General features: G+C 42.4%; 1 protein-coding gene across 1 annotated transcript in view; it reads right to left on the reverse strand.

Moving 5' to 3' along the window:
• ANKRD44 (ankyrin repeat domain 44) overlaps positions 1 to 25,466 on the reverse strand; it is a 234,646-nt gene that overhangs the window by 136,739 nt on the left and 72,441 nt on the right. The window contains exons 6-9 of the mRNA XM_082261307.1: positions 23,416 to 23,503; positions 17,415 to 17,557; positions 8,168 to 8,380; positions 3,137 to 3,215 (exon numbers count right to left, since the gene is read on the reverse strand). Coding sequence (XP_082117433.1) covers positions 3,137 to 3,215; positions 8,168 to 8,380; positions 17,415 to 17,557; positions 23,416 to 23,503 — 523 coding nt within the window. The remainder of the gene's footprint in view (positions 1 to 3,136; positions 3,216 to 8,167; positions 8,381 to 17,414; positions 17,558 to 23,415; positions 23,504 to 25,466) is intronic.

Raw genomic sequence — 25,466 nt, forward strand, 5'->3', positions numbered from 1 at the left:
TGTAGGGAAATCCAAAGGATGGGAGAGGCTCTGGAGAAGTCCTGGAAGGGAGGTATGGAGCAGGAGGAATGAGGAGAATGATTTTGTTGGTATTTGGAGACTAGGTTAGTGATATAGGTGGGGGCAGAGTTGTGGAATGCTGTGTAAGTTGTTGTTAATATTTTGAACTTTATTCATTGGGTGAGTGGAAGTCAATGGAGGGATTATCTGAGACACTGAATGGTTGGTAAGGTCGATAAGTCTGGCAGCATCATTCATGATAGACTGAAGGGGGGCTAGCCTATGTAAAGGTAACCCAATGAGGTGGGAGCTGCAGTAGTCAAGGTGAGAGATTACCGAGTTAGAAGCTTTGTGGTATCATTGGTTAAGAAGGGACATGTTTAGGAGAAGTTGCAGAGGTTGAGGCAGCAAGATTTATACAGTGATTGGAATATGGAGCCAAAAGCAGATTTCAGAGTCCAGAATTACACATAGCAGACTGGCATGTGTGGATGGACTGATAGCTGTGATATCGATCTTGACAGAGCAGTCAGAGGAAGAGTAACATGGGGGGGGGGGTGAAAGGGGGGATATGAGCTTAATTTAGAATAGTTGAAGTTTGAGGAAGTGGTGTGACAACCAGACTGAAATGCCTGTCAGTAAATTTGTGATGCCTGAGGAGACTGATGGAGGGGTACATAGATATATTTGAGTGCTATCAGCTTAGAATTGGTATTGAAAGTCATGGGAGGCTATAAGCTGACCCAGGGATGAGGTGTAGATCCAGAATAAGAGCAGTCCAAGAACCAAATCTAGGGGGACCCAAAAAGAAAAAGGAAGAGAAGAGAAAAGGTAGAGTTGTAAGTGACATTGAAGGTGGGTTAGGATAGGTAGGATGAGAATCAATGAAGAGTAAAAGAGAAAAGAGTTGACGGGGACTGGAAGAGAGGGTGTTAATGACAGTGATAAAAATAAGTCTGCTTGGCTATGTGGAGGCAGAAATTGTATTTTTTGAAGGGCAGATTTGTATTGGTTGAAGTCTTTTTGAGACTTAGCCTCATGCCACAGAGGCTCAAGAGAGCAATTCTATTTTTTGAGACCTCAAAAAGGTTGTAGTGGTCAAGGTTGTAGTGGTCAGGGCCTGATTCTGTATGTAGTGAGGGGGTGAGTTTGTCCAGGGAGGATGACTGTGGCTAGGTTGGGGCAGGGGTGAAATTTTGTCATAGAGGTGGTCAGTAGTAGAATAGAGAAGAGAAGAATTAAAGAGGCAAAGGATTCTACAGGTGACTGTTGGGCGGTTGGAGGGAGGGGAGGTGTAAGACAGAGAGAGAGTCAAACTAATAATGTAGTGATCAGAGAGAGGAAAATGATTCTTGGAGAGGTTACAAGGAGTGCATAGGTAGGACAAGGTCTTGCCATCAAGTGAATAGAAGCATATATCCATTGTTTCAGCTCAAAAGAGCAGGTTAGCCTGAGAAGTAGCAGGTGTATTAGTATTAACAGGGATGTTGAAGTCATCAAGAGTGATTGTAGGAATATCAGAAGAGGTTGATACCAATAGATCAGAGCAATTCTCAAAAAAATTGGAGAAAATAGACAAATACAGTGTGCCTCAAATGAGAAGAGAGATAGAGAGGGAGATGAGTGAGGAACCTGAAAGATGCTTTGTAGGGATAGAAGGATTCCATCTCCTCCTCCCTTCTGTCTGGTGGGTCTAGGAGAGTTACCACCATGGGAGAGGGAAACAGGAGAAGCAGAGTCAGATTCTTGAAGCCAGGTTTCAGTAACAGCAAGCAGAATAAATGAGTTAGTAAAAAAAAGGTAATGGGCAGAGGTGAGTTTGTTACAGACAGAGCAGGTGTCAGGACCCAGGTCTGAACCTGCAAAGCCTGCCGCGTCTGGCGATGTCTCTTCTTGCTGAGCCACCTGGGATGCACTTCCTGTTTGTCAGATTATGATTCCAGCCAATATCTCGCTCTAATCACTTCTGCTACCGTCCGTATCCTCATTTCCACTCATTACAGACCATTGTCTTGTTCCTTGACTACACTTCTGCTTGATTGCAACCTGCAAACAGTCGTTACCTTTGGCTTGTTTACTGACTACCAATCTACTTATCTCTACCTGCTATAATACAGGTTAGAACTGAGACTCTGCACCCCAAGTGAGCCCGTGTCATCCGTCAGGGTGACCTGCTTCTGTACTTATCCAGCTGGTTGGTGGGTGCCTCTCTACTGATCTAACTATTGGCCTTCGAGCCTGACTCCAGACCATGACAACAGGCATTTCAATGGGTGCATGAGAAAGGGAGGCTGATTTTGGGAAGAAGAGAAATAGAAATGAAATTGTGTGGATTGCGGCTGCTGAGAGAGGGCGATGGGTGGGAGGTGATGGGTGTGTTGGCCAAAGTTAAATGATGGAGGCCCATGGTTTGGAAATATATTTCGTTAGGAGAAGCAGAAGGGTAAAGGAGGTAATATGGGAGTGTGATTTCTTTGAAGGAACATGCCCCAGCGTCCTGGAGGTTTTATTAGTATGTGGGTTCAGATTTTAACAGGAGTTGATGAGTGCAGTAATAAAGAGAGGACAGAAGTGAGGGAAATATATAAACTGTGGGGTGGAGAAGAGAGGTGAAGAACAGAGTGTTTAAAGAGAGAGGATGTGAGAAGCATGTTACGAAGTGGAAGGATTAAGAAGGTGAAAAAGAGATAGAAAATAAAAGACTAAAATTTAGAAACAAGGCTTTGTAAAATAGTTTGCTGTGGATTTTGTCTTCGTGCATTCGCTGAAGTGCAAATTAGAAGTGCACCAGTTAATCAAAGAAAACCACTTTATCAAAAGAAAATTAGCCTATGCCACCACAGCCTGTGCTCCCCCATAAAGGTGGTCTAAAAGTGGTTTGAGATTGGTGGAGGTAGTACTTGCCATACTTGGCAATTAATCAATCAGAAGTTAATAAAAGACCCATGGATAGCACAGCAAACTTTTCATCCAAAAATCAGACTACTAGTAAGAGGGTAGAATTGTAAAGATTAGGATCTGCCCATAATTTAGGTAAGAACAGTCAGTAAAGAACAAAATAAACATCACAATAATATATACAGGGCTACATATGTTGAAAGCAGCAGCTTTGAATTGAATACATTCTGTTAGTTACCATTTAGTATAAGTTTTTGTGATCTTGAATATCTCCCATGCTCAGCAGCCAAATGTAAGGGGCTTCTTCCATCATTACTCTAAAATTAAGTTATACATAAAGCTAAGAATATGTATAATTATAGAACAAAACAATTAAGTTGTAAAGTGTCATTAAAAGTGCTAAGACTGGAAAGTAAACACATCATATCATGAAGAGTTCAAATACAGGATAGTCATAATTACTAAAACACCTTTAGTCCTGGTTCACACATTTCACACAGTGTTCACACACTACTTTAGCGCAATTTCAAAGCTGCACATCAGTGCAATTTGCACTGATGATTTCAATTGCAATTAAATCATCAAAAAGTAGTGCAGTTAACGTTTTCATAATCGCTGAGACATGAGCAGCGATATGAATGGTTCCATTGCCAAAAATAGGCTGCTACTTGTCCTGCGATTGAAAACTGTCAAGTCGCACCTGTGTGAACTGGGACTTAGAACAATTTAGATCTAATATATGCATTACAGCAAAACACTGTGAAAAATTAAAATTAGTAAATAAATGGTCAATGTATGTGTTTCTCCAACTAAGACTCGGTTCACACTGGGGCGGCACGACTCTGTACTACTTCGGGGGCGACTTGTGCATTCCCATGCACCATGACTTTGGAGCGACTTGCAAGGACTTCACATAATGGAAGTCTATGCAAGTCGCTCCGAGGTCGCCCCAAAGTAGTACAGGACCCTTTTTCTAAGTCGGAGCGTCTTGTGTCGCTCCTATTAGAACGGGTCCTGTAGCAGTCAATGGACCGCAACTTGTCAGGCTGACAAGTCGCTTGACAAGTCGCGCTGGTGTGAATGGAGTCTTAGGGTCTGTAATACACTGTAACAAATTATTTATTTATGAGGAGAGTTGATGAAAGAATTTGTGAACACTACGACTACTAGATTAGATGGGGGCCCAATCAGACCAACTCCTGCTGCTAAATTTTCTGCTTCCTGAGGTTGTCAGTTTTTTATTTAATTTCCATATGCTCTGATCAGGCTATCTAGACATTTTCTCAAAAATCTTCATGATACTTAAAGGTCTAGTTCTTTATAATCTTGACAATTATCACTGATACTATGGCCAATATATATGCATCAGTAGCCCATAAAATCAAAGATCAGACATTTGTTCCAGAAGATCTTGATTAGCCAAAAATGGAATTAATAAAATTACAAACCTGTCTAAAATATATCACCAATAAATGGCTCTATATATTGGGCTATATTTGCAGTATACATTAGTGGTCCTGGATGAGCATCTAGCCACACAGCCATAAAGCAATGATTTGTATGGTCCAAAATTAGGTAAAATCCTCTTATTTTTGGATATGTGATCAAATGAGACTTTTTTTTTACATGTTTTAATATTTAGGCCATATGCAGCCAGGTAATCAAAATTTTTAAAAAGGCAATCAGTAAAAGCAGCGTACATACGTCTATAAATATGTTTTTTCTTTACATTTAATTGAAATACATAAAAAAACACCAAGAGGGCCAAAACATATTGGCCATTGACAAGAGACATCTTGCCTCCAGTAGTGTGTATATCAGCTTGAACAGTTCATGGGAAACTTAAAGAGAAGTTTCAGCTGTGGAAAGAAAAATGAAAAGTTAGGAGCTACAAATATTGTAGCTGCTGACTTTTAATATATAGACACTTACTTTTCCAGGAAGGCCACGATGTCAGCACCCCAGCCTGATTTTCAGATTGGCTGCTGGGTGCTGCTGCCGCCATTCACTGTAAGGGAAACCTACAATGAAGCCTTTCCGCTTCACAGCCGGCTCCCTACTGTGCATGCGCGAAGCGCGCTGCGCATTCTGATTGGCTTGGCGGCAGGAGAAGGAGAAACTGGACAGAACTTCTGACGGACAGCGCAATGGCACTGTCTCCAGGAAGTGGGAAAGGGTACCTGTCAAAAACAGGTACCCGTCCCCTCCCCCCTGAAAGGTGCCAAATGTGGCACCGGGGGGAGGAAGCAAATGAGCAGAAGTTCCACTTTTTGGTAGAATTTCGCTTTAAGACAACACTTAAGTTACAGTGTAGCTCAATAACTACCAACTCAACTGCTATCATCATTTAAAAGTTACAAACAAAATAACAGAATATGTAAAATGAAAATCAAGGCTGCAAAAATTTGAACTGAATGACAGGTTGCAAAAGAGAGTAGGATAAACCCCCAAAAATTCTTCAAATATATTATTAGTAAAACATTCAGGTCTAAGCATGTAGGCCCATTACAGGAAAGTTTTGAGTTGGTGACTGGGGACAAAGAAGGAAAATGTATTAAATACTTTCATCAGCTCTGTTTATACAAAGGAAAATGGATGAGCTTAAGTCCATAATGGGGATAGTATTGACATAGCCCCAAATGATCCACAATGGCTCAAACATGATATGGTCCAGAAGTATTTAGACAAAATAAAGATCAAGAAAGCACCTGTACCACATGGCTTACACCCACATGTGCTCAAAGATTGAGCTCTATTATTTCAAAGCCATTGTTTAGAATATCAATCTTTTTTTTTTTTTTAGAGCCTCTTTAACCACTTCTGGCCCGGAAGGATTTGTCCCCTTAATGACCAGGCCATATTTTGCGATTCGTCACTGCATTACTTTAACGGACAATTGCGCGGTCGTGCAATGCTGTACCCAAATAAAATTGATGTCCTTTTTTCCCACAAATAGAGCTTTCTTTTGGTGGTATTTGATCACCTGAGCGATTTTTATTTTTTGTGCTATATACAAAAAAAGTTCGACAATTCAGAAAAAATACAATAGTAATGGCGGCGATCTGCGACTTTGCTGCGGACAGATCGGACCCTTGACTGACATTTTTGACACTTTTGGGGAGACCAGTGACATTACTACAGTAATCAATTCTAAAAAATATGCACTGTTACTGTAATAATGATACTGGCGCTCACCCCCTAGCTGCAGGCGCGTGACCGACGTATACCTACGGCGGTTCGCGCAGGAGCGGCTGCCTGCCGCCCACCTATCCATGCCCACCAGTTCCACCTTATCAGTGTCTATCAGTGCAGCCTATCAGTGCACATAAGTGCAGCCTATCAGTTCCCATCAGTGCAGCCTATCTGTGCCTATCAGGGCCCATCAGTGCTGCCTCATCAGCACACATCAATGAAAGTGAAAAATTTGATAACAAACTATAAAAACTGTTTTGTTTTTTGTTCAAAATCTTTTGTCTTTTTTTGTTTGTTCAGCAAAAAATAAAAACCCCAGTAGTGATTAAATACCACCAAAAGAAAGCTCTATTTGTTTGAAAAAAAATGATAAAAATTTAATTTGGGTTACAGCGTTGCATGACTGCGCAATTGTCATTCAAAGTGCGACAGCGCAGAAAGCTGAAAATTGGCCTGGGCAGGATAGGGGTTTAAGTGCCCTGTAGGCAAGTGGGTAATTTTCTCTTGCAAAAACAGATGTTTGCACTCACATCACTTCAATGGGCTAACCGACCTCTGGTGATTTGATGGTCAACACAGGACAGTCCTCTGCAACTGCCACTGATTGGACGGAGGCCTCTACTGTGGCAAGTCTGTGAAGCACTGTTTTCACTTGCGGCAGAAGGTGATGGAATACTCTCTGTGGCGGCAATTGGGCAGACTTGATATCTAAAGCAGAATGAGCAGAATATGCAGCAACAGTTCCAGTGGCAGGGGCAGACTGGCAACTTTCGGCCCAGGGGGCAAGTACAAACCAGAGGCCCATGGTGCAATGACTCGGCCCCCCTCCCACTCTCCCTCTTCCCGGCCTCCTCCTGACCCCCATTCCAGGCTGAAGCCCTGCTCCAGGTACTCACTAGCTGAATCTGGCCAGGGGGTGTTTGGGGGGAGCTGGGACACTGGCAGTTGGTGAAGAGTCTCCAGTGGGGCATGGAACCGGCCTCTGCTCAGACACAGTTTACACCATCCATGCTGGGGGGGGGGGGGCTGCTGCGCTCGGTCCTTGTCTTCATTCGGCACTCAGTAGGTCAGCGGTGGGGACTTTTTACTTCTCTTCACCAGGAATCCTTTAGGTATGTCTGTGGTAGAAGCGGTGCAGCCTTTTTACGGGACATCAGAGTGGCCCGGGGGGCAATTGGCCCCCTGCCCCCTGGCCCAGTCCTCCCCTGTCCAGTGACCATGTACAACCTTGATGTAGAGCGCAGTAGCACACATGCCCTGATGTCAGTAACAGTCTGCTTCAGTCCAGCCAGACCAGTGCAGAAATTCTACAGTTCGCTGAGGCATTAAAGACATTGGAGAGATTATAGCCCATGCTCACAGTTTGCATTACATACTAGCACATTATGAAGTACTTACCTTTGAAGGAAGCATTCCAGTGGTGCGCTGTCACCACTGACAGGGCTTCCATCTTCCCCAGATCTTCCTTGCAGGCTTGCTGGCTCTGGTCCTGTTAATGACTGAGCCGCAATGACGTAACTCCTACGCATGCGCACGGGAATCACGGTTTATGGTACAGAATTCTGAAGGGACAGCACGGGTATGCTGTCCCTTCAGAGCGCAGGCGCCTGTGAAGTCACTGGCTGCATAAAGTGTGTATATCTCCTAAACACAGCAAGGTGAGGAGATATTCACTGTATTTACAGGTAAGTCTTATTATAAGCTTACCTGTAGGTACAAGTTCAAAAGCAGAGTTTTTTTAATAACTATGCTAGCCATTTGTAGAAACCCTCGGCAAGGGGGAGATAATGACTGTACTGTGTATTCAGTTTGGCACAAGGGTCACATGGGAAAGCAAAACAGTTTAAAGCTGCTGAGAAAGCCTACTTTGCTCTGAACAGTAAATCATCACAACATTCATGGAATTTTTACTTGACTAAAAGGCATACATAATGTATTTCCCGTGAGGATATGGCTCTTTTTCCAAATGAAAAAATACAGTTGTCTTGCTACGTTTGTATTTTTTTGTTACTATTACACACACATGCACACGCATACTGTATATACCGTAATTTAAACACAAAAATATGGCACAAACCTGAATATTAACATCTGCCCTGTTACCAATCAGTAGACCGAGACACCTTGTACCAAGATTAGAGGCTACAGCGAAATGAAGTGCAGTAAATCCTTTGTTATTTGACTTGTTTACATTTGCTCCATAGCTGATAAGTTCTTCCACAACCTTTTCTTCACCATTATAACATGCAATATGCAAAGCAGTATTGCCATTAATATTTACTTCATCAATCTGTAAGAAAATATAAACATATAATACCTATAAATAATTAAAATTCATTAAATTTCAAATTTTGCTTGGAGATATATTAGTATTATGAAAATAATGAAACATTAAAAGGTTAGTTCACCTTTACCAAAAAAACACCTATGCAGGTAAGCGATCTCTAGATAAAAACAAACTGTGTGGCTTTGAATATAGTTGGATAATATCATTGCTATATTATATCGCTGTAGGCCATTTACGTACCTCCCAGAGCCTTTATGAAAAACTCCCAGAGATGGCATCATCCTGTCCTGCCTTGTTGCTAGGCTGTTGCTATGACACTCCCAGCCATTACTGCTCGGAGTGTCTCAGCAACATCTTAGCAATAAGGCAGGACAGGATAATACCATCTCTGGTAGTTTTTCAGATCCGTTGCATACCAGGAGTGATGAGCAGAAGCTTAATGTCTTACTGCCCACAGTTAATGCCAATAGAGACTGCCTTACTTAGCAGCCCTTTGGGAACACCTTTTGGGATGAATTAGAACACAGACTGTGAGCCAGGGCTTCTCTCCAACATCAGTGCCTAATGCCTCGTACACACGCACCGTTTGTCGGCAGACCGATCGGCCGTCTTTTGTCCAGTGTTGTTGTGTTGGTTGAAATGTGCTCTAGACTGCACACAAATTTTTTCGGCCAACAACAACCAACTTTAGAAGTGATGTCATGTGCTGGTTTACTTTCCGTGTGCTTTTTCTTCTCTGAGCATGCCCAGTCTTGCTCATCTGATTTTTGTCTGTCGAAATCTGTACTGACTGATGGAAAATCGGCCGTTCTGTTGACGGCCAACAAAAATTTTATAGCATGCACACCAGATTTTGTTCGGCCGAAAAGTCGCAGTCGGTTGTCGGAATCATCATACTAACAAGCCGACAATCGGCCGATCGGACGTCGGCCGAAGATTTACGGCCAACAATCGGTGCGTGTGTACGAGGCTTAACCCTGCAAATGTGCTTCTGAAAGAATGGTCAGACATTCCCATTGACACATTCCTAAACCTTGTGGACACTCTTTCCGGAAGAGTTGAAGCTGTTATAGCTGCAAAAGGTGGGCCAACTCAATATTGAACGCTATGGACAAAGACTGGATGCCATTAAAGTTCATGTGTGTGTGATGGTAGGTGTCCCAATATTTTTGACAATATAGTGTATGTGCTGCAAGGGCCCTGACACTAAATTAAACCTGTTGTCTTTCCCTCCATAAGCAAATTACAAGTTTGCTCTAAATCTAACCAGACATGTAGTATTCCTATTATTGTTCTTGAATATGTATTTGTAAGTAGCTTACTGCGCATATATATTTAGCATTGCCACTACAGTATTTCTGCACCACTCTAATGACAATATTGAATATCATTGGAGGAAATCAGCACCTTTGGACAGCAGCATTGTCAGTCTGGTGGGAGGAGAGTGTTAGATGTGCTAGAAGATTTAAATACACTAACACATTGAAGCCAAGTTCCAGCATACACTTTATAAGCAGTTATGGCAAAAGTTTTATTCCTTTTGGATTAAAGGTTTTACATGAATAAATAAAGGCTGACCATTGTAAGCATTCCTGTCAGTGGAAAATGGTTTGTTTCTTCCCTCTAACTGCTATATCTGTAGGACAGCTTGTTCTTTTGAAAAACAGCAGAGTTACTGTTTTAATCACCAGGTGAAAATTAAAGAAAGAGAGCCTAAAATATAAAAGTAATGAAGCAAGCACGTCTAAAAACTGGTAAGCTTTCATATAGTAAATGTTTGTTGGGTTTAATACATCCTAAGCCTGAAAGCAGAACTAAATCCTCCTATCCTTCTCAGCCAAGGAAGCTGCCATCTTATGCCCCGTACACACGTTCCCATAATCGTACGATAAAACTCGCTTTCGACTTGATCGCACGATAATCTGATCGTTAGTACACAGCTTTCGACAGCCGATCACGACAGTTGGTCCAACAAAATCCGAAGGGACAAACAGGAAAACTTCTGTCGTACGATAGCCCCGCGAACGACAATCGTTTCATCAGTACACTATGCGTCCACTAAAAATCGATCGACAAAGACCGCGCATGATCAGAAACACTAAAATAGCACGGAAAAAGCCTGGCTGCCATTGTTTTTGTTTTGCACCATCTGATACGTAGCTAAGCAGCCAGGAAGCTTTTCCCGAATCGTACGACAAAAATCATACGGTTTGTGCGCATTGTTGAATTCGATGTTAGTATCATGCAACAAAACGCAAACGATAAGTCGTCCGATTATCTGAACGTGTGTACGGGGCTTTAGCCTCTGTTCGATCTGCAACTGCCATAGTGCTGCTCATGTGATCAGTTATGACACCAGCCATTTAATAGTTTGACAGTTTGGTTGAGATTCCAACCAAATGTGACAGTTAGCAATCCTGGCTTGTCTGGAATAGAACTGTTTTTTAGTGGAACTAAACCCATCCATTTAAGACCAAAGGGAATTTCTGAGAATTATACAAAGTTGGCTTAATTTACGCACCTGGATGAGTTTCCTTATTTTTAAATAGTGACAGCTATTTTCAGGTGAATTAAATGAAATTTGAAAATGAGTCACATTACATGGCTCTGGCTGGTGTTAGCGCTTTGCAAGTCTAGGTTCACGTCTATGTGGTTGCGGTTGATGCTTTTTTTAGGCATGTTTTGCAGTGTGTTTTTAAACCCACATTTTTTATGTATTTTTGCATGCAGTTTTCATGCATTTTGCTTTTTTTTCCATTTAAAAACACAAAATATAGCTGTTTGCTAAGAAGTGGGCCAGGAAGCGTCCTTTACAATGGATGAGTCATCAGCTGTCAGGGGGGTTTCCCAATGACAACTGAATGTAAAAACAAAAGTTTTCACTAATTATTTTGCCGGGCAATTCTTTTTTTTTTACATTCAGCTGTCAGCGGGGAATCCCGCTGACAGCAGATGACTCATCGCTTGTTAAGGATGCGGTGGCCGGCTTCCCGGCCCACGCCTTAGCAATCAGCTATATACAGGACAAAAAACACAGAAAGTAAAACGCATCGAAAACACAACATTTACGTTTCTGGTACAACTCTATTGAAGTCTATTACACGCAAAATTAAATCTGCTGCGGGGAAAAAAAGTCCCCTACTCTTTCTAAAAACGCACCGGCTAAAAAATGCATAGATGTGAATGTGTACTATAGGAAACCATGTAAATGGACTGTAGTGCGTTTCTACAAAATGCAAAACGCACCAAAAAGCACACAGCTGTAAACGTAGGGTTAATTGAGCCTTATGCATGAAGAGTTGAATGCAATGAAGGAATGACAGCGCATACATGACTGTTCATATAAAATGGGCACAGATGCTGATTAAACCAATATTAGTGGCAAACAAAAAGCAATAATATCTAACATCTAAAAAAAAAACTACACTACACTATATATCTACAGTATGTTCCTATTCCAATTACTGACCCTTAAAATAAATCGATTTGAATAAAGATTTTTTTTCCAGCTGTTTCTTTTTTATATTTTTTCCCATATTTGTTGCGTTTGCTGGGTGGAGTTTCGGTTCCTGTCTCCGGGGTCTCCACTCGGCCCTTTACCCCCTCCGCCTTTTTTTTTGCTGTTACACAGGATGGATGTCCTTAGTGTTACATCCCTGAACTTTAAGAGACTTAATGTGCCTGAAAAAGCGGAGGACGCTTCTACACAACCTAAAACTCCTTCATTTGGATGTGGTGTGCTCTATGGTAGACAAATTATTGCAGTTTGCAGAGGGACAGCTACTGCTTTGAGGTAATTTTAATATTCCCTGCGTTTGACACTACTTCTGGCTCCTCCTCCGTCTCTCCTGGCCTCCGCAAATGTATCCTACAAACCTCACATGGTGCACAACTTGTGGACATCTGGGGCTAATAACACTTATTTTTCACCATCGCATAAAGGGTACTCTCGTATTGATTTTTTCTTACTCCTTCATCGCCAGCTCTCATCCGTTTTAGCTACAGAAATGGGGAACATCACCTGGTCAGACAACGCATCTATTGCATTAAAACTCGCACTTTCTGCTCTCCCCTCGGCGTAACCATGGCAATGGCGGCTAAATGAAAGTCTTCTTCAGGACAGTTCAGTTGTAGAGGACCTGAACAGGGAGGTACACTACTCCCTGACAGTGAACTAGAGATGGTCTGGGAGGCTCATAAACCCATTATACAAGGACTCCTTATTAAACATGGCACTCATATCAAGTGCGAACCGGAGGTCAGCATTACTAAACCACAGATGCTCGAGTTAATTCATAAATGATCTCTAGATCCTGTAGCAGCAAAAGAACTCCAGAGTCTTTGTTTACAGGTGATGTCCATCTTGCAACACAAGGCCAAGGCAGAAATGCAGTTCTGCAAGCAGTTATATTATGAAACCAGTGACAAATGTGGCCATCTTCTAGCACATGCCCAAGGGGACCAACTCACGCAGTCATATATACATAGCATAATTCATAAGGATGGTAAGAAAGTGAACCTCTGCGCAAATAGTGTCTACATTCTATGACTTTTATTTGTTGATTTATAACCTTCCTGATGCCACCACTACTCAATCTAGCATAGTAGACTACTTAATCGCCTTCCAACTGCCATAACTTCCTTCCTTCATACAAGAAGGGCTCGTATTGCCGATCACAATGGGAGGAACTCCAAACTGCTGAAAGCTCCTCAAAACTGGGCAAATCAGCCAGACCTGATGGCCTGACAGTCCAATACTATAAATTTCTTCTCCCACAGTTGGGCCTTCATATGTATCTCATCATTTCCATCTGACACCTTGTTAACCCACATCACAGTCATTCCTAAGGAGGGCAAGGACCCTTCTACGTGTGGCAGTTATCACCCCATCTCTTTAATAAATGTGGACCTGAAACCATTCAAGAAAATCCTGGCTACCCACCTTCAGAAATATCTCCCTCAGCTGATTCACTTAGATCAGATGGAATTTATCCCTACTCGCAAAGCCTGCAATAACACTACTAAAGTTCTGAACTTGATTCACTGTACCAATTCTGCATTATGTCAGACTGGGGGACAATATGTTGCTATAGATTGTGAGCGTTTATACGACCCGAAGAGTGTCGGTTAAAATTAATGGAACTCTTTCTGAGCTCTTCTGTATGTCTAATCTATGTTCTAGGTAGGGGTGTCCCCTATCTCCACTTCTTTTTGCCCTATCTTTGGAACATTTCCTTTGTACAGTTAGGCAGAATGTGGACATTACGGGCGTCCAAGTGGGCTCCATTCTGCATAAATTTTCCGCTTACACAAATGACCTGCTCTCTCATTGGCAGAGCCCCCCCACCATCTCTTTTCCTAACCTCCTTTGTCAGTTTGATGTTTATGGAGCAATGTCACATTTGAAAATACATTTTCCGACGTCAGAAGCGATGGGGGTTTGCAATATCTGCGGATCAGGTCACTTGTCTACAACAAAATTTCAATTTCAAATGGACTTCAAAATACTTGGGCACCTTTATCACCCCATTACTAGGTCACACCTTTGCATTAAACGTTCCCCCCGTATTGAATCGGACACGGAATCTGCTTAATAAATGGCATAAGGGGTTCTTTTCCTGGTTTGGGCGCTGTAACATACTGTAGATGTCTATATTACCCAAGTTTCTATACTTATGCCAATTTCTATACCTTCCAACTTCTTTAGACAAGTCAACAGGTTATTCACTGACTTAATCTAGGCCAATAAATGACAGAGACTGCAAATAAAATATGTTTAAACCTGCCCAAGCAACATGGAGGTTTGGCTGCTCCAGATGTATAAAATTATCACTAGGTAGTCCACCTAGGGAAGCTTACTGCTTTGTGCCACCATTCTGATCTGAAGCTTTGACCACAGATCGAATAATCACAAAGTGGGATACTGCTCTGCAGGGCACCTTGGTGCTATAGAGATCTTCCCTCAGTGCTGAAGTCTCATACAATCCTAGGCCGGACATTGATGTTTTGTGTATGTGTGGGTGTGAGTACCGCGCTATCCTGAGGGATATCAGTATGAATACCCTTAATGCCGCTTGTACTTATTACTGTTAACCATACAGTTAAAAGACGGAAAAAATGGGGGGAAGTACCGCGCTTCAGAGGGGTGTCTAAAAAATGTACATTTACCTCTGTGATAATCATTGAGTAAAAAATTATTATATAAAATAAATGTGCAATGAATAATGATGTTAATCTTCCATGTGTATTATCAAAATCTGAACTCAATAAATAAACCAGTTATTAATATATGATGATGTAGGGTATGTTGTGTATCTTTTTAAACCAGATAAAACATATTTCATATGATTATAAGCATATAAGTGTTCTAATAGGTACATAAATTGTGTACAATATTAATAAATAAATAGGTGTTGAAAAAATTCATGTGCATAAATCAAAAGAAGAAAAAAACATGTATATATATAAAATGTTTACATATCAAGGTGCTTATGGTGATAATGTGTTCAATATATTACAAAAAAATATATGTGCCAATAAAAGTGTTATGTGCAGATATAAACCAAGGTATTCTCTCAGTGTATTCACAATATAAGATAAGGTGCCAAATGATATCATAAAGTGCTCAAGTGTCCCAAAACAACAGAGGAAACAGGGAAAGCTGATCTTCCTCTTCTAGGTGTCACAATGACAATTCTTCCACCTTTACACCATGTGGTTACAAAAAGTGCTGGGTATGGGTGTGCTATATACTCACCTCAAATTATCAAGTAATACGCCTTTAGATCTATAGAAGATCCGATCTCTCCACCTCTCCTTCTCTGGATGTGTATGGTGGGTTAAATGGGATGCTGGTACACTCCTCTTTTGCTGGATCAAGCCGCCCTCTGGTACTGCCTCAGATCTCAAAATAAGGGGCCAATATAGTGTAGTATTTTTTCATCCAAATTTATTTAGAAAAACAATAGTCACAAACTCACATTTAAAATTGCCGTTCTTAGCCGTTTTGTAATATGCTGCGGGACTTACTTCCGTGTCCCGTAACGTCACTTCCGGTGCTATGCCCTAAGGGATCTAAAGGCGTATTACTTGATAATTTGAGGTGAGCATTTAGCACACCCATAGGTAAAGAGCACCAAAGAGCACTTTTTGTAACCACATGGTGTAAAGGTGGAAGAATTGTCATTGTGACACCTAGAAGAGGAAGATCAGCGTTCCCTTGGTTTATATCTGCACAGAACACTTTTATTGACACATATATTTTTTGTAATATATTGAACACATTATCACCATAAGCACCTTGATATGTAAACATTTTATATATATATACACGTTTTTTTTTTTTTTTATTTATGCACATTAATTATATCAACGCCTATTTATTTATTAATATTGTACACAGTTTATGTACCTATTAGAACACTTATATGCTTATAATCATATGAAATAAGTTTTATCTGGTTTAAAAAGATACACAACATATCCTACATCATCATATATTAATAACTGGTTTATTTATTGAGTTCAGATTTTGATAATACACATGGAAGATTAACACCATTATTCATTGCACATTTATTTTATATAATAATTTTTTACTCAATGATTATCACAGAGGTAAATGTACATTTTTTAGACACCCCCTGAAGCGCGGTACTTCCCCCCATTGATGTTTTGTGCCTAAACTTGCTGCAATAATCATATTTTCTCTGTTTTGGGAAATCCGAGTTTCCCCCTGGCCTTCAGGAGGGACCTTTTGGTATTCTGATGAGGGCTAATATCTTTCAAGCCTCTTACTTTCTGAACTCTTCCACATGGCCCTCTTTGGAGGATCTGATGTTTTGGCCTTAGCTTTCAAGAGAGCCCTGCAACTTAAACATTTTCTAGAGTCTCTCCCTTCCCCCAACTGCTTTTGGCGACATCTGGCTCCTTTTGAACAGCTTTGCACTGATGAGGGCCCTCTGTCCTATGCTCTCCCTCAGATATGTGCTCTTCTGCTCTCTCCTCATCTGGGCTTCAAACCTGCACATTTCCTGAAATGCAAGAGGAAGTTTGATAGAGTTTTCCCTGCAGATCAACAGCAACGTATTTACTTTGCGCTGAAGTCCTCTATCTGCACACAAATACAAGAAAATAATTAAAAAATTTTGACCAGGTGGTACTGTACACCCGTGGTGCTTTCTAAATATTTTCCAACTGTCTCAGATCGTTGTTGAAGATCCCAGGAGGAGCGGGGAGCTATGATCTATAATTTTTGGTCATTCCCAAAATGTATGTCCTTTCGGTTAGAGGTCCGCAGGATCTCCCTAATAACTTCTTTCTTCTACATGTTTCGGCTGTACTTGTCAAAACCTATAAAAATCCATCCTAGGACAGCGCTCTAGAGTAAAAGTAAACCGCTTCCCTTTTTTTTTTTAAACTTACCTGCAAATGAAGCACTTGTTGTCACCGCTGGAGGCCCCATCCATCTTCATTGGTCTTCCTTTCGGGTGTGTGGACTCCGGCTGAGTGACCGGCCGGACCTGTGTGACGTCACTTCTGCGCATGCGTGTGGGAGCTGCCAGTCACAGCACTGGTGGCTGTTCCTTCAGAGCGCATGCGCCAATGATGTCATCGGCTGCATATACAGTAACTATCTCCTAAACATTGCATGTTTAGGAGATATTTACAGTACCTATAGGTACGTCTTATTATAGGCTTATCTATAGGTTGAACCAATCGATGGAAGTTTACCATATTTCCATGAGAGCTGAAGAAGATGCGGATTATACATATAGTTCTCCATTGAATAGTTTGTACTGGAACTCATGGTTCCATTTCTGGATAGCATAAACAGGAGTTTTTGAAGAGCAATTTTCATGTTTTTGAGGAATACAATCTTTTTTTGAATTTCTAAGAAGGCTGTAACATATTTGCCATATATATCTTTTCATTTTGTTTAACCTATTTTCCCACAAACTTCATCATTTTTCCATCTGTCTAATTCTGTAAAGAAGAATATACAGATGTGCAGTGTGTATAACATGTAAAGGCTTACTTCTGTATTAAGATTAATTAGCTGTTTTACAATGTGAACTTGCCCACTGGATGCAGCAGCATGGAGTGGAGTGTATCCTTTCTTATCCTTACACATAACTTCAGCGCCAAAATTTATTAGCAACGTAACAACTTCAAGATGACCTGAACACAAACAGAAAATAGTTAAACAAATAAATTTAATTTAAATGTTCACATTTTAAAGCGCAACTCTGGGAAACATAAAAATTATTCCTTCCAGCAGGACTGCACCTGCACTGCAAGGGTTATTTGCTGGTGTAGGTCTAGAATACCAAAGGAAAATGGGATTTTTGTACTTACCATAAAATTCATTTCTCTGAGTTCATCGATGGACACAGCGTTCCAAAAAATCATAACTACTGGGTTATATTTCCTCCTCCAGGTGTAGTACTAGGCAGAACAAAAAACACCTGGCTACGCCCATGGGCTGTCCTCAGCTGGTATATAACCCCCCTCTCTGATCTAGGTAATCAGTTTAGTAGCAAGCAGTATTAGAAGTATCAGAACTTCATAGAGGGGTGGGTGCTGTGTCCATCGATGAACTCAGAGAAATGGATTTTACGGTAAATACAAAAATCCCATTTTCCAATTCGTTCATCGACAGACACAGTGATTCATAAATCATAACTACTGGGACATCCAAAAGCAGTGCCAAAAGAAAAATGAGGGGTGGGGAAAATAACCCAAGGCTAAACATAAGAGCCCTTAACAAGGACACAGGAGCCTTAACCGAGTCACAGGAGCCCCATCAGAAAAATAAAAGTTTAAAGAAAAACACGCCTCAAGAGGGAACAGCCCATCTTAAACAGCAGCCTGCAAAACTTTGCAGCCAAAAGAAGCATCCTCAGATGCCAAAGTATCTACCTTATAGAATTTTGTGAAGTTATGCACCAATGACCAAGTGGCCACGTTGCAAACTTGCAATATTGAAGCCTGATGACGGAAGGCCCAAGAAGCATTCAGCACCAGGGTAGAATGTGCCGTGACAGGAAAAGGTGGAACCTGACCTTTAATGGAATAGGCCTGAGTCACTGTCTGTCTGATCCATCTGGAGATGGTAGCCCAAGAAGCAGCCAGCCCTTTTCTTGCTCAGTCCGTAATCACAAAAAGCGAGTCTGACCTCCGAAAAGACTCTGTAGCTGCCAAAAACAACAGAATCGCACAAAACACATCCAAGGAATGCAAAGCTTGGGACACAAGGAAGGCAACACAATGTCCTCATTCAAATAGAAGTCAGAGAAAACTTTGGGCAGGAATGATGGACAGGGACAAAGAACCAGTTTATCCCTATAGACCACTAAATAGGGACTACGGCAGGATAATGCTGCCAATTCCGATACCCTGCGGGCCAAGGTAATAGCCACCAAGAATGTCAGATTCAGGGATAACGTAGGCAAGGGAATCTCCCGATTATTCTCAAATAGCGGTTTCTGGAGGACTGAAAGTACTAAATTTAAATCCCATGGCGGAAAAAGAGACCGTACTGGTGGAGCCACATGTCGAACCCCCTGAATGAAGGTACGAACTAAAGATTGCGTGGTTAGGCATAGCTAAAAGAAGATTGCCAGGGCAGACATCTGGCCCTTGATGGTACTCAAGGCCAACTTCTGGTCAAGGCCCTGTTGAAGAAAGGTTAAGATCCAAGCCACAGAAAAGGATCGAGGATGAGCGCTAATCGACTCACACCAAGAAATGTACGCTTTTCACATACAATGGCATATTTTGCTGGAAGACGACTTCCTCGCCTGCACCATAGTAGATATCACTGATCCAGACAGACCTCTATCCCTCAGTACATGGCTTTCAATATCTAAGCCATTAAAACCAGCGACTGTAAAGCAGGATGGTAGATTAGCCCTTGAGACAACTGATCTTCTCTGAGAGGAAGCCCCCAAGGGACTTTTATGGCCACCAGACTGATTGGAAGATCCTCTCCCCTGGATTTTTCACAGGAATTGCTGAAGAAGCCTAAACAAAGGATGATACTGGACTTACCTTGGCACTTGGATGCCTGCAGCATCAGCCAGAGGAACCCGTGATCTTGCCACAAACCTCTGTATCCTCCTGTGGAGCCGAACCTGCTAAAGGAGCTGCATGTAGGACTGTGCAAACAGAACTGTCTTGAAAGTGGATACCACCAGACTCAAAACCTGTATGTGGTTCCTGATGTTTGTCCAGAGGAAGGACCACCCTGGTCAGAATTAGAATCAGACCTAGGTAAATCAATTCCCTGGACAGGTATAGGGGGGACCTTACGTAGTTCGGACATCATCTGAACCTTTGCAGGAATTAAATCCACACAAGGAGACTCAGGACATAAAAAACCTGAAAAGGACAAGCTTTGTCCCCCTTTCTGGGTACCCCCAAAAGAATAATTTCATGGATCCCCTTGACGCTCATGAAGGAGGTCCATGAGGCAGGAAACCAGCAAAGAAGTCCCCCCACCCCAATAATGGGTGAGGGCTGACCTTAAAGCTGAAGGGGTCTTGTCTGCGGGTCTGGAAAAGCTAGCTCTAGGCTTATCAGACCAAGGATGCTTGGAACCTCCTGGGGAAGATTTGAAAGATCTATTTCCCCTATTCTTCGTCCCAGAAGCACAAAATAATTTTCTATGTTCTGAGAAGTATCGTCCTCCATTTGCAACAAGGCTCTTTCCCTTTCCTAGATTATGGCAGGAAGGTACTCCCCCCCCATGATACCCTTAATGATGTCATCCAGGGTGGCCCCAAACAGACGATCGCTTTGAAAGGGCAGATCAATGAGAGCTTTCTTAGAGGCTTGGTCTGCGGACCAATTCTTAAGCCACAGCACGCGCCTAATCAGCACCGCTGAAACAGAAAGTTTGGACAGCACAGGAGCTGTATCCAAAGCTGCATCACAAATAAACTTCAGCCCTTGGACCAACTTGTCCGCTAAATCAACATAAGCAGTGGGGACCTGCTCACTCCCCAGGCCCTGGCGCAAAAGCTTGGCCCATTCAGTTGGGGTCTGAGAAACCAGGGCTGAGGCAAAGACTGGCTGCAATGTCGAACCAGCCATAGTAAACCTGCTGCGTGCCACAGCCTCTGCTTTCCTGTCAGCTTAGTCCTTCAAGGATGGGGATTCCTCTACTGGGATCATGGTAGCTTTGTTCAACCTAGAAACAGGAGGGTCCACCACTGGTGGACTAGTCCACTTTTTTAAAAGTATCTCCTCAAAAGGGTAACGTACATAAAAATGTTTGGGGACCACAAAGGGTAATTTTGGTTGTTCCCATTCTTTACAGGAAAACCTGTCAAAATAAGGCACATAAAGAAACACCTTTGGAGTGCGAAGTGACTTATGCGTACAGAACGACACAGCCACGTCCATACATCAGCTGCATCCTCGATTTTTAAAGTCTCACGCACTGCAGTGATAAGTGAATCTGCCAGAGCTTTTTAATTCACTGCTATTGGATGGCTCTGGGGTTGTGATATTAAGCCCCCCTGGGCTGCATTCATGGCAGCATCAGGCTAAGAATCAGATGAGACAGACTGAGCAGGAAAAGGCGGGGGACGCTTCCTCCTGGGCCTTTGCCCACACGCCACTTCCACCTGGGACACTAAGGACTGCAGAAACACCGTCATTGCAACCATGGGAAGCTGGGGTATAGAAGGACCTGCCACCTCCATGAGGGGGTCAGTGGGGGAGATGTAACCCTGAGCCTCCATAAGGAAAGGAAGACCTTGCAGTACAAAAACAATCTTTTGGCACCACTAAAGGAACCCCCAAGGCTCAGGGTACCTATCAGCAGAGAGAGAAAGATAACAGGGACCCCGAAGACTCACCCTACTGATCAGAGAAGCCCCGAGAATTTGGACCCAGCATCACCATGAACGCCATCCCTGTTCATATGTCCTGGGCACAAGAAGAGGAAACTGAGGAGGAAGAGGAGGAGCTTCGGCATCCCCACGAGGCTTTGGTTGTCTCCAGCGTCTCCCGGGCTAAGGGAAAATGGCCCCCCGTGACATCATCTGGCTACACAAACAAGGCTGCCAGCTGGAGACCAGCCAGACTAAGGAAAAATAGCCGCCATCAGCTGCCAGGATCTTTTCTGCCCCCTCTGCAAGGGGACCCCCCCTGAAGGTAGGACACACGTTAGGGGAGACTCCGCTGCGCACTCTACACCAGTCTCTGCACTGGGACCCCCTGCACTATACCCACACTGCAAACAGTAGGGCATACACCTAGGGGTCCCCTACACTGGGACCCCTCCAGACTACCAGGGCAGGAAGCACACTATCCCAGGACCCTTACAGAGTGGGGATAGCAGGGGAGACCCCAGGGGTCTCCGCTGCATTCTCTGCCCTGGGACCCCTACCAGACTCAAGGTTCAGGCAGGGGGGAAGGGAAAAAAGGAAGCCCAGCTCACTAAAGGATTTAAGGATGGGAGGAGGGAACCTGCTGGCAGGTCTGACCATCCCTGGAGGTTACCCGCGTCCACCCCAAAAAACTGCCAAAAGGGGAGAGGGGGGACTGTACCTACCCTTCCATGGTGTGGGTAGCGCTCCAGACAGAATCCTCGCCACAGAAGTAGGGGAGCTGTCGGCCAAGGGACCTCTGTAACTCAGACCCATGCCTGGTCATATGCGACCCTGCTACATGTTTAACTCGCGGGCCAAGCTCTGTCTGTGAGGCTATGTCGCGGCTGACCTAGCACGTAACTGCAGTCTGCACACGCTCGCTTGCTGGGCAGTGAGGAACACTGGATCTAGATTTTCCAGCCCGTCGCCCAGCCTGGCAGTTGATTGTAGATCTCCCAAGAGAAAAAAAACAAAAAAGCTGTAAGGAAGGAGAAAAAAATGCTAGGACCAGAGATCCCAGCCGGGAGCTTAGGTCTTTACTACTGACAGAATAAAACTAATTACCTAGAGCAGAGAGGGGGCTTATATACTAGCTGAGGATGGCCCATGGGCCTAGCCAGGTGTTTTGTAGTTAGTAGTTATGATTTATGGAGCACTGTGTCCTCCGATGAAAGAAGGAGAAAGATATACTTAGCTGATTCTCCACTTCTCTGTGCCGCTAGCCCAGTCGTCCCAGCATCTTCTCCCCCATGCTCTAGTGGTCTATGGTCCTGATGTCATCAAGACCAATTCAGGGTCTATAGCCCTGCATTGGGCGTGATGACGCTGAAAGAGAGTCCACCAGTAGAGCGTGGGGAAGTGGCATCTGCTACGGGAGTGGGGGATCAGGTAAGTTAAAATGCTTTTTCTCTCCCCTAGACTATACAAGCAGTGCAGACGCAGCCCCGCTTACAAGGGATAATTTTTATATTTCCCCGAGTTAGACATTAAGTTCTAGGTTCCCATGACTTGCATGACCCATTTCATTGCATTCCTTACATCTCTACATTTTGCATTTACTGATTCAATAATGGGGAGCACACAGAAGTTTAGAGCAATAATTAATGTTAATTTTTTCCATCAGGAACGATTCAATGCATTTGATGATCTCATAATCTTGAATCTTTTAAACTAATACAACCAAAGGCTACTCTCCCACTCTCAGCTTTGAAGTGGCCTGTAGCAGCTTCACAGCAGGTTTTCATGGCAACATATTCAAGTGATTTCTGTATTTGTCAAGTGGATGTTACAAAATGTCAAGTGGGTGTTACAAAATGTAAAACCTCAATCAACTCAAGACCTTTTTATTTTTGTGCCAAAGCTACATGTTTTATACTGTTTGAAGTGAAGTGAATTACTGGGGAATATTCCCATTTTAGGCTACCCCAATAAGTATTGGCACACTACCGCTAGTCGTAGTGATTTCTGAATTTTTCCTAGCTCCTTATTTAGTAAATTCTGCAACTTTCTTGAATATGTACAATTGAATATGTATAATTTATACTTCCACTTGTGTTCTCTCTTTTGGCATTGTTCAACAAAAATAAAAAATATAAATTAAAAAAACTTGTGAATAACAATATGAGTATATAAGCATACAACAGTAGGCATTCTTACCCTTATATGCTGCCCAGTGAAGAGCTCTTCTATCCCTTTTGTCAAAGGCATTTATATTTGCTCCTTTTGCAATGAGCAGATTGACCATCTGTAAAATGTAATATTGTATTCTCAGGTTTAAAGGATAACAATATCAAACGTAACAGCTCACCCTTCCCAGAATATCTATAACTCCCTTTACAGACCTCAGCTCAGCAGGTGGCTATGGCCTTTTTTGCTACCTTCAAGGGCGCAGCTCTCTCCTTCAATATATTAAGTGCATAGATTAATTATTATATAAAGTTCATCAGTGATCAAAATAATATTAATAAAATAAATACACTATTATATACAAAAATATATAAATAAATAAATCAAAGTGAGTCCATCTTTCAGTGCCAGTCCATAAAGATATATATGTATAAAATCCATAAATCGTGTAATCCCATACACCAAAAACAATCCTGTGTGTATCAACCTTTATTCACCACTGTGCCCTTCTCACCTGCTTGGGTGGACCCCGCTACCTAAATGAGGTCAGTATGCACCTTTGCAGTGTAAAATTGGCACTGCTTCCACTGACAAATCATATCCAGTCCACATCTCTTAGCGTAGTGTTATATATGTAAGAGGCAAGAGGAAAAAAAAAACATAGTGCAGATCGCCCATTCAATATATTTATTAAGAGTAAAAATACCACTCACAATTCAGAAGTCAAATACAGGCGGCATATTTCAGTACTATCCTCGGCATGCACAGCTCCACCTGCCTCCATCCAGCATGATTACATCACCACTTACCTCATGCTTAGCGCCCAATGAGCTTTCTCAAAGGTCTAGGCTTAGGTCTAGAGGTCAAAGGTCTAGACTTTGTATTCGACTTCTGAATTGTGAGTGGTATTTTTTTTTTTTTAATCTTTTTATTAAAATTTACAACAACAACTCAACAAAACACAAGCAAAACAAAACAAGGTGTGAGAAGTTCACGACAAGGAGGTCCTGTAGAAATAACATTCAGCGTCGTGCTGCCCACACAGGGGCAAGTCCATCAGAAGGGGCCTGCATGATAGTCCGAAACATAACTTGCATCTAAGCACAATAACAGTTAGAGCGCATCAACAGGAAGAAGCATACATGGCAGTGCAAATTAGCTTGAGGGTGGAGAGCCAGAGAGACCGTGAGACGGGCCCATTGGCAGTTAGGACAACAGAGCGGAGGAAGAGTCCTCAAGCCAAGGCGTCCACACCCTATCGTACTTCTTGGGACAACCTCTATGGTGAGTGGTATTTTTAATCTTAATAAATATATTGTATGGGTGACCTGCACTATGATTTATTTTTTTTTGCCTCTTACATAAATGACACTGCGCTGAGAGCTGTGGACTGGATATGATTGTCAGTGGAAGCAGTGCCACTTTTACACTGCAAAGGTGCATACTGACCTCATTTGAGTTAGATCCACCAAAGCAGGTGAAAAGACACCCTTAGGTGGGGTAAAGGGCACAGTGGTGAACAAAGGTCGATACACACAGGATTGTTTTTGGTGTATGGTATTACACGATTCATGGATTTTACACATACACTGTACAGTATATCTTTATGGCCTGGCACTAAAAGCTGCACTCACTTTGATACATTTTTATATACAGTATATATTTGACACATTTATATATATATATATATATATATATATATATATATATACTGTTCTCAGTACCATATAAAGATATTAGTAAAAGGGATGAAAGAGAAGTAGAAAAAGAAGAGAGAGAAAAAAAAAGGGGGGGGGGGGTGGGGGCAGTGAAAGCAGCTGGAGGGCAGATCCATCTTACTGCATAGGAAATTTGTATGGAAATCGACCAGCAGCATGTTCATTGTTTGAACGAGACCAAAACATCCCAGATGCTGTTGTACTTATCAGTGGTTTCATTTGCTATAGCTCTAATCTCCTCCATCTCATAGAGGTACCGAAAAGAGCCTTTCTTTGAGTGACGGGGTGTGCGTGGATTTCCAGTGTCTGGGTATTATGGATTTCGCCACCGCAAGAAAGTAATTTATATATATATATATATGT

This window comes from Pelophylax lessonae, assembly GCF_965119305.1.
Source record: "Pelophylax lessonae genome assembly, chromosome: 6".
In the NCBI taxonomy this organism is placed as follows: Eukaryota; Metazoa; Chordata; class Amphibia; order Anura; family Ranidae; genus Pelophylax; species Pelophylax lessonae.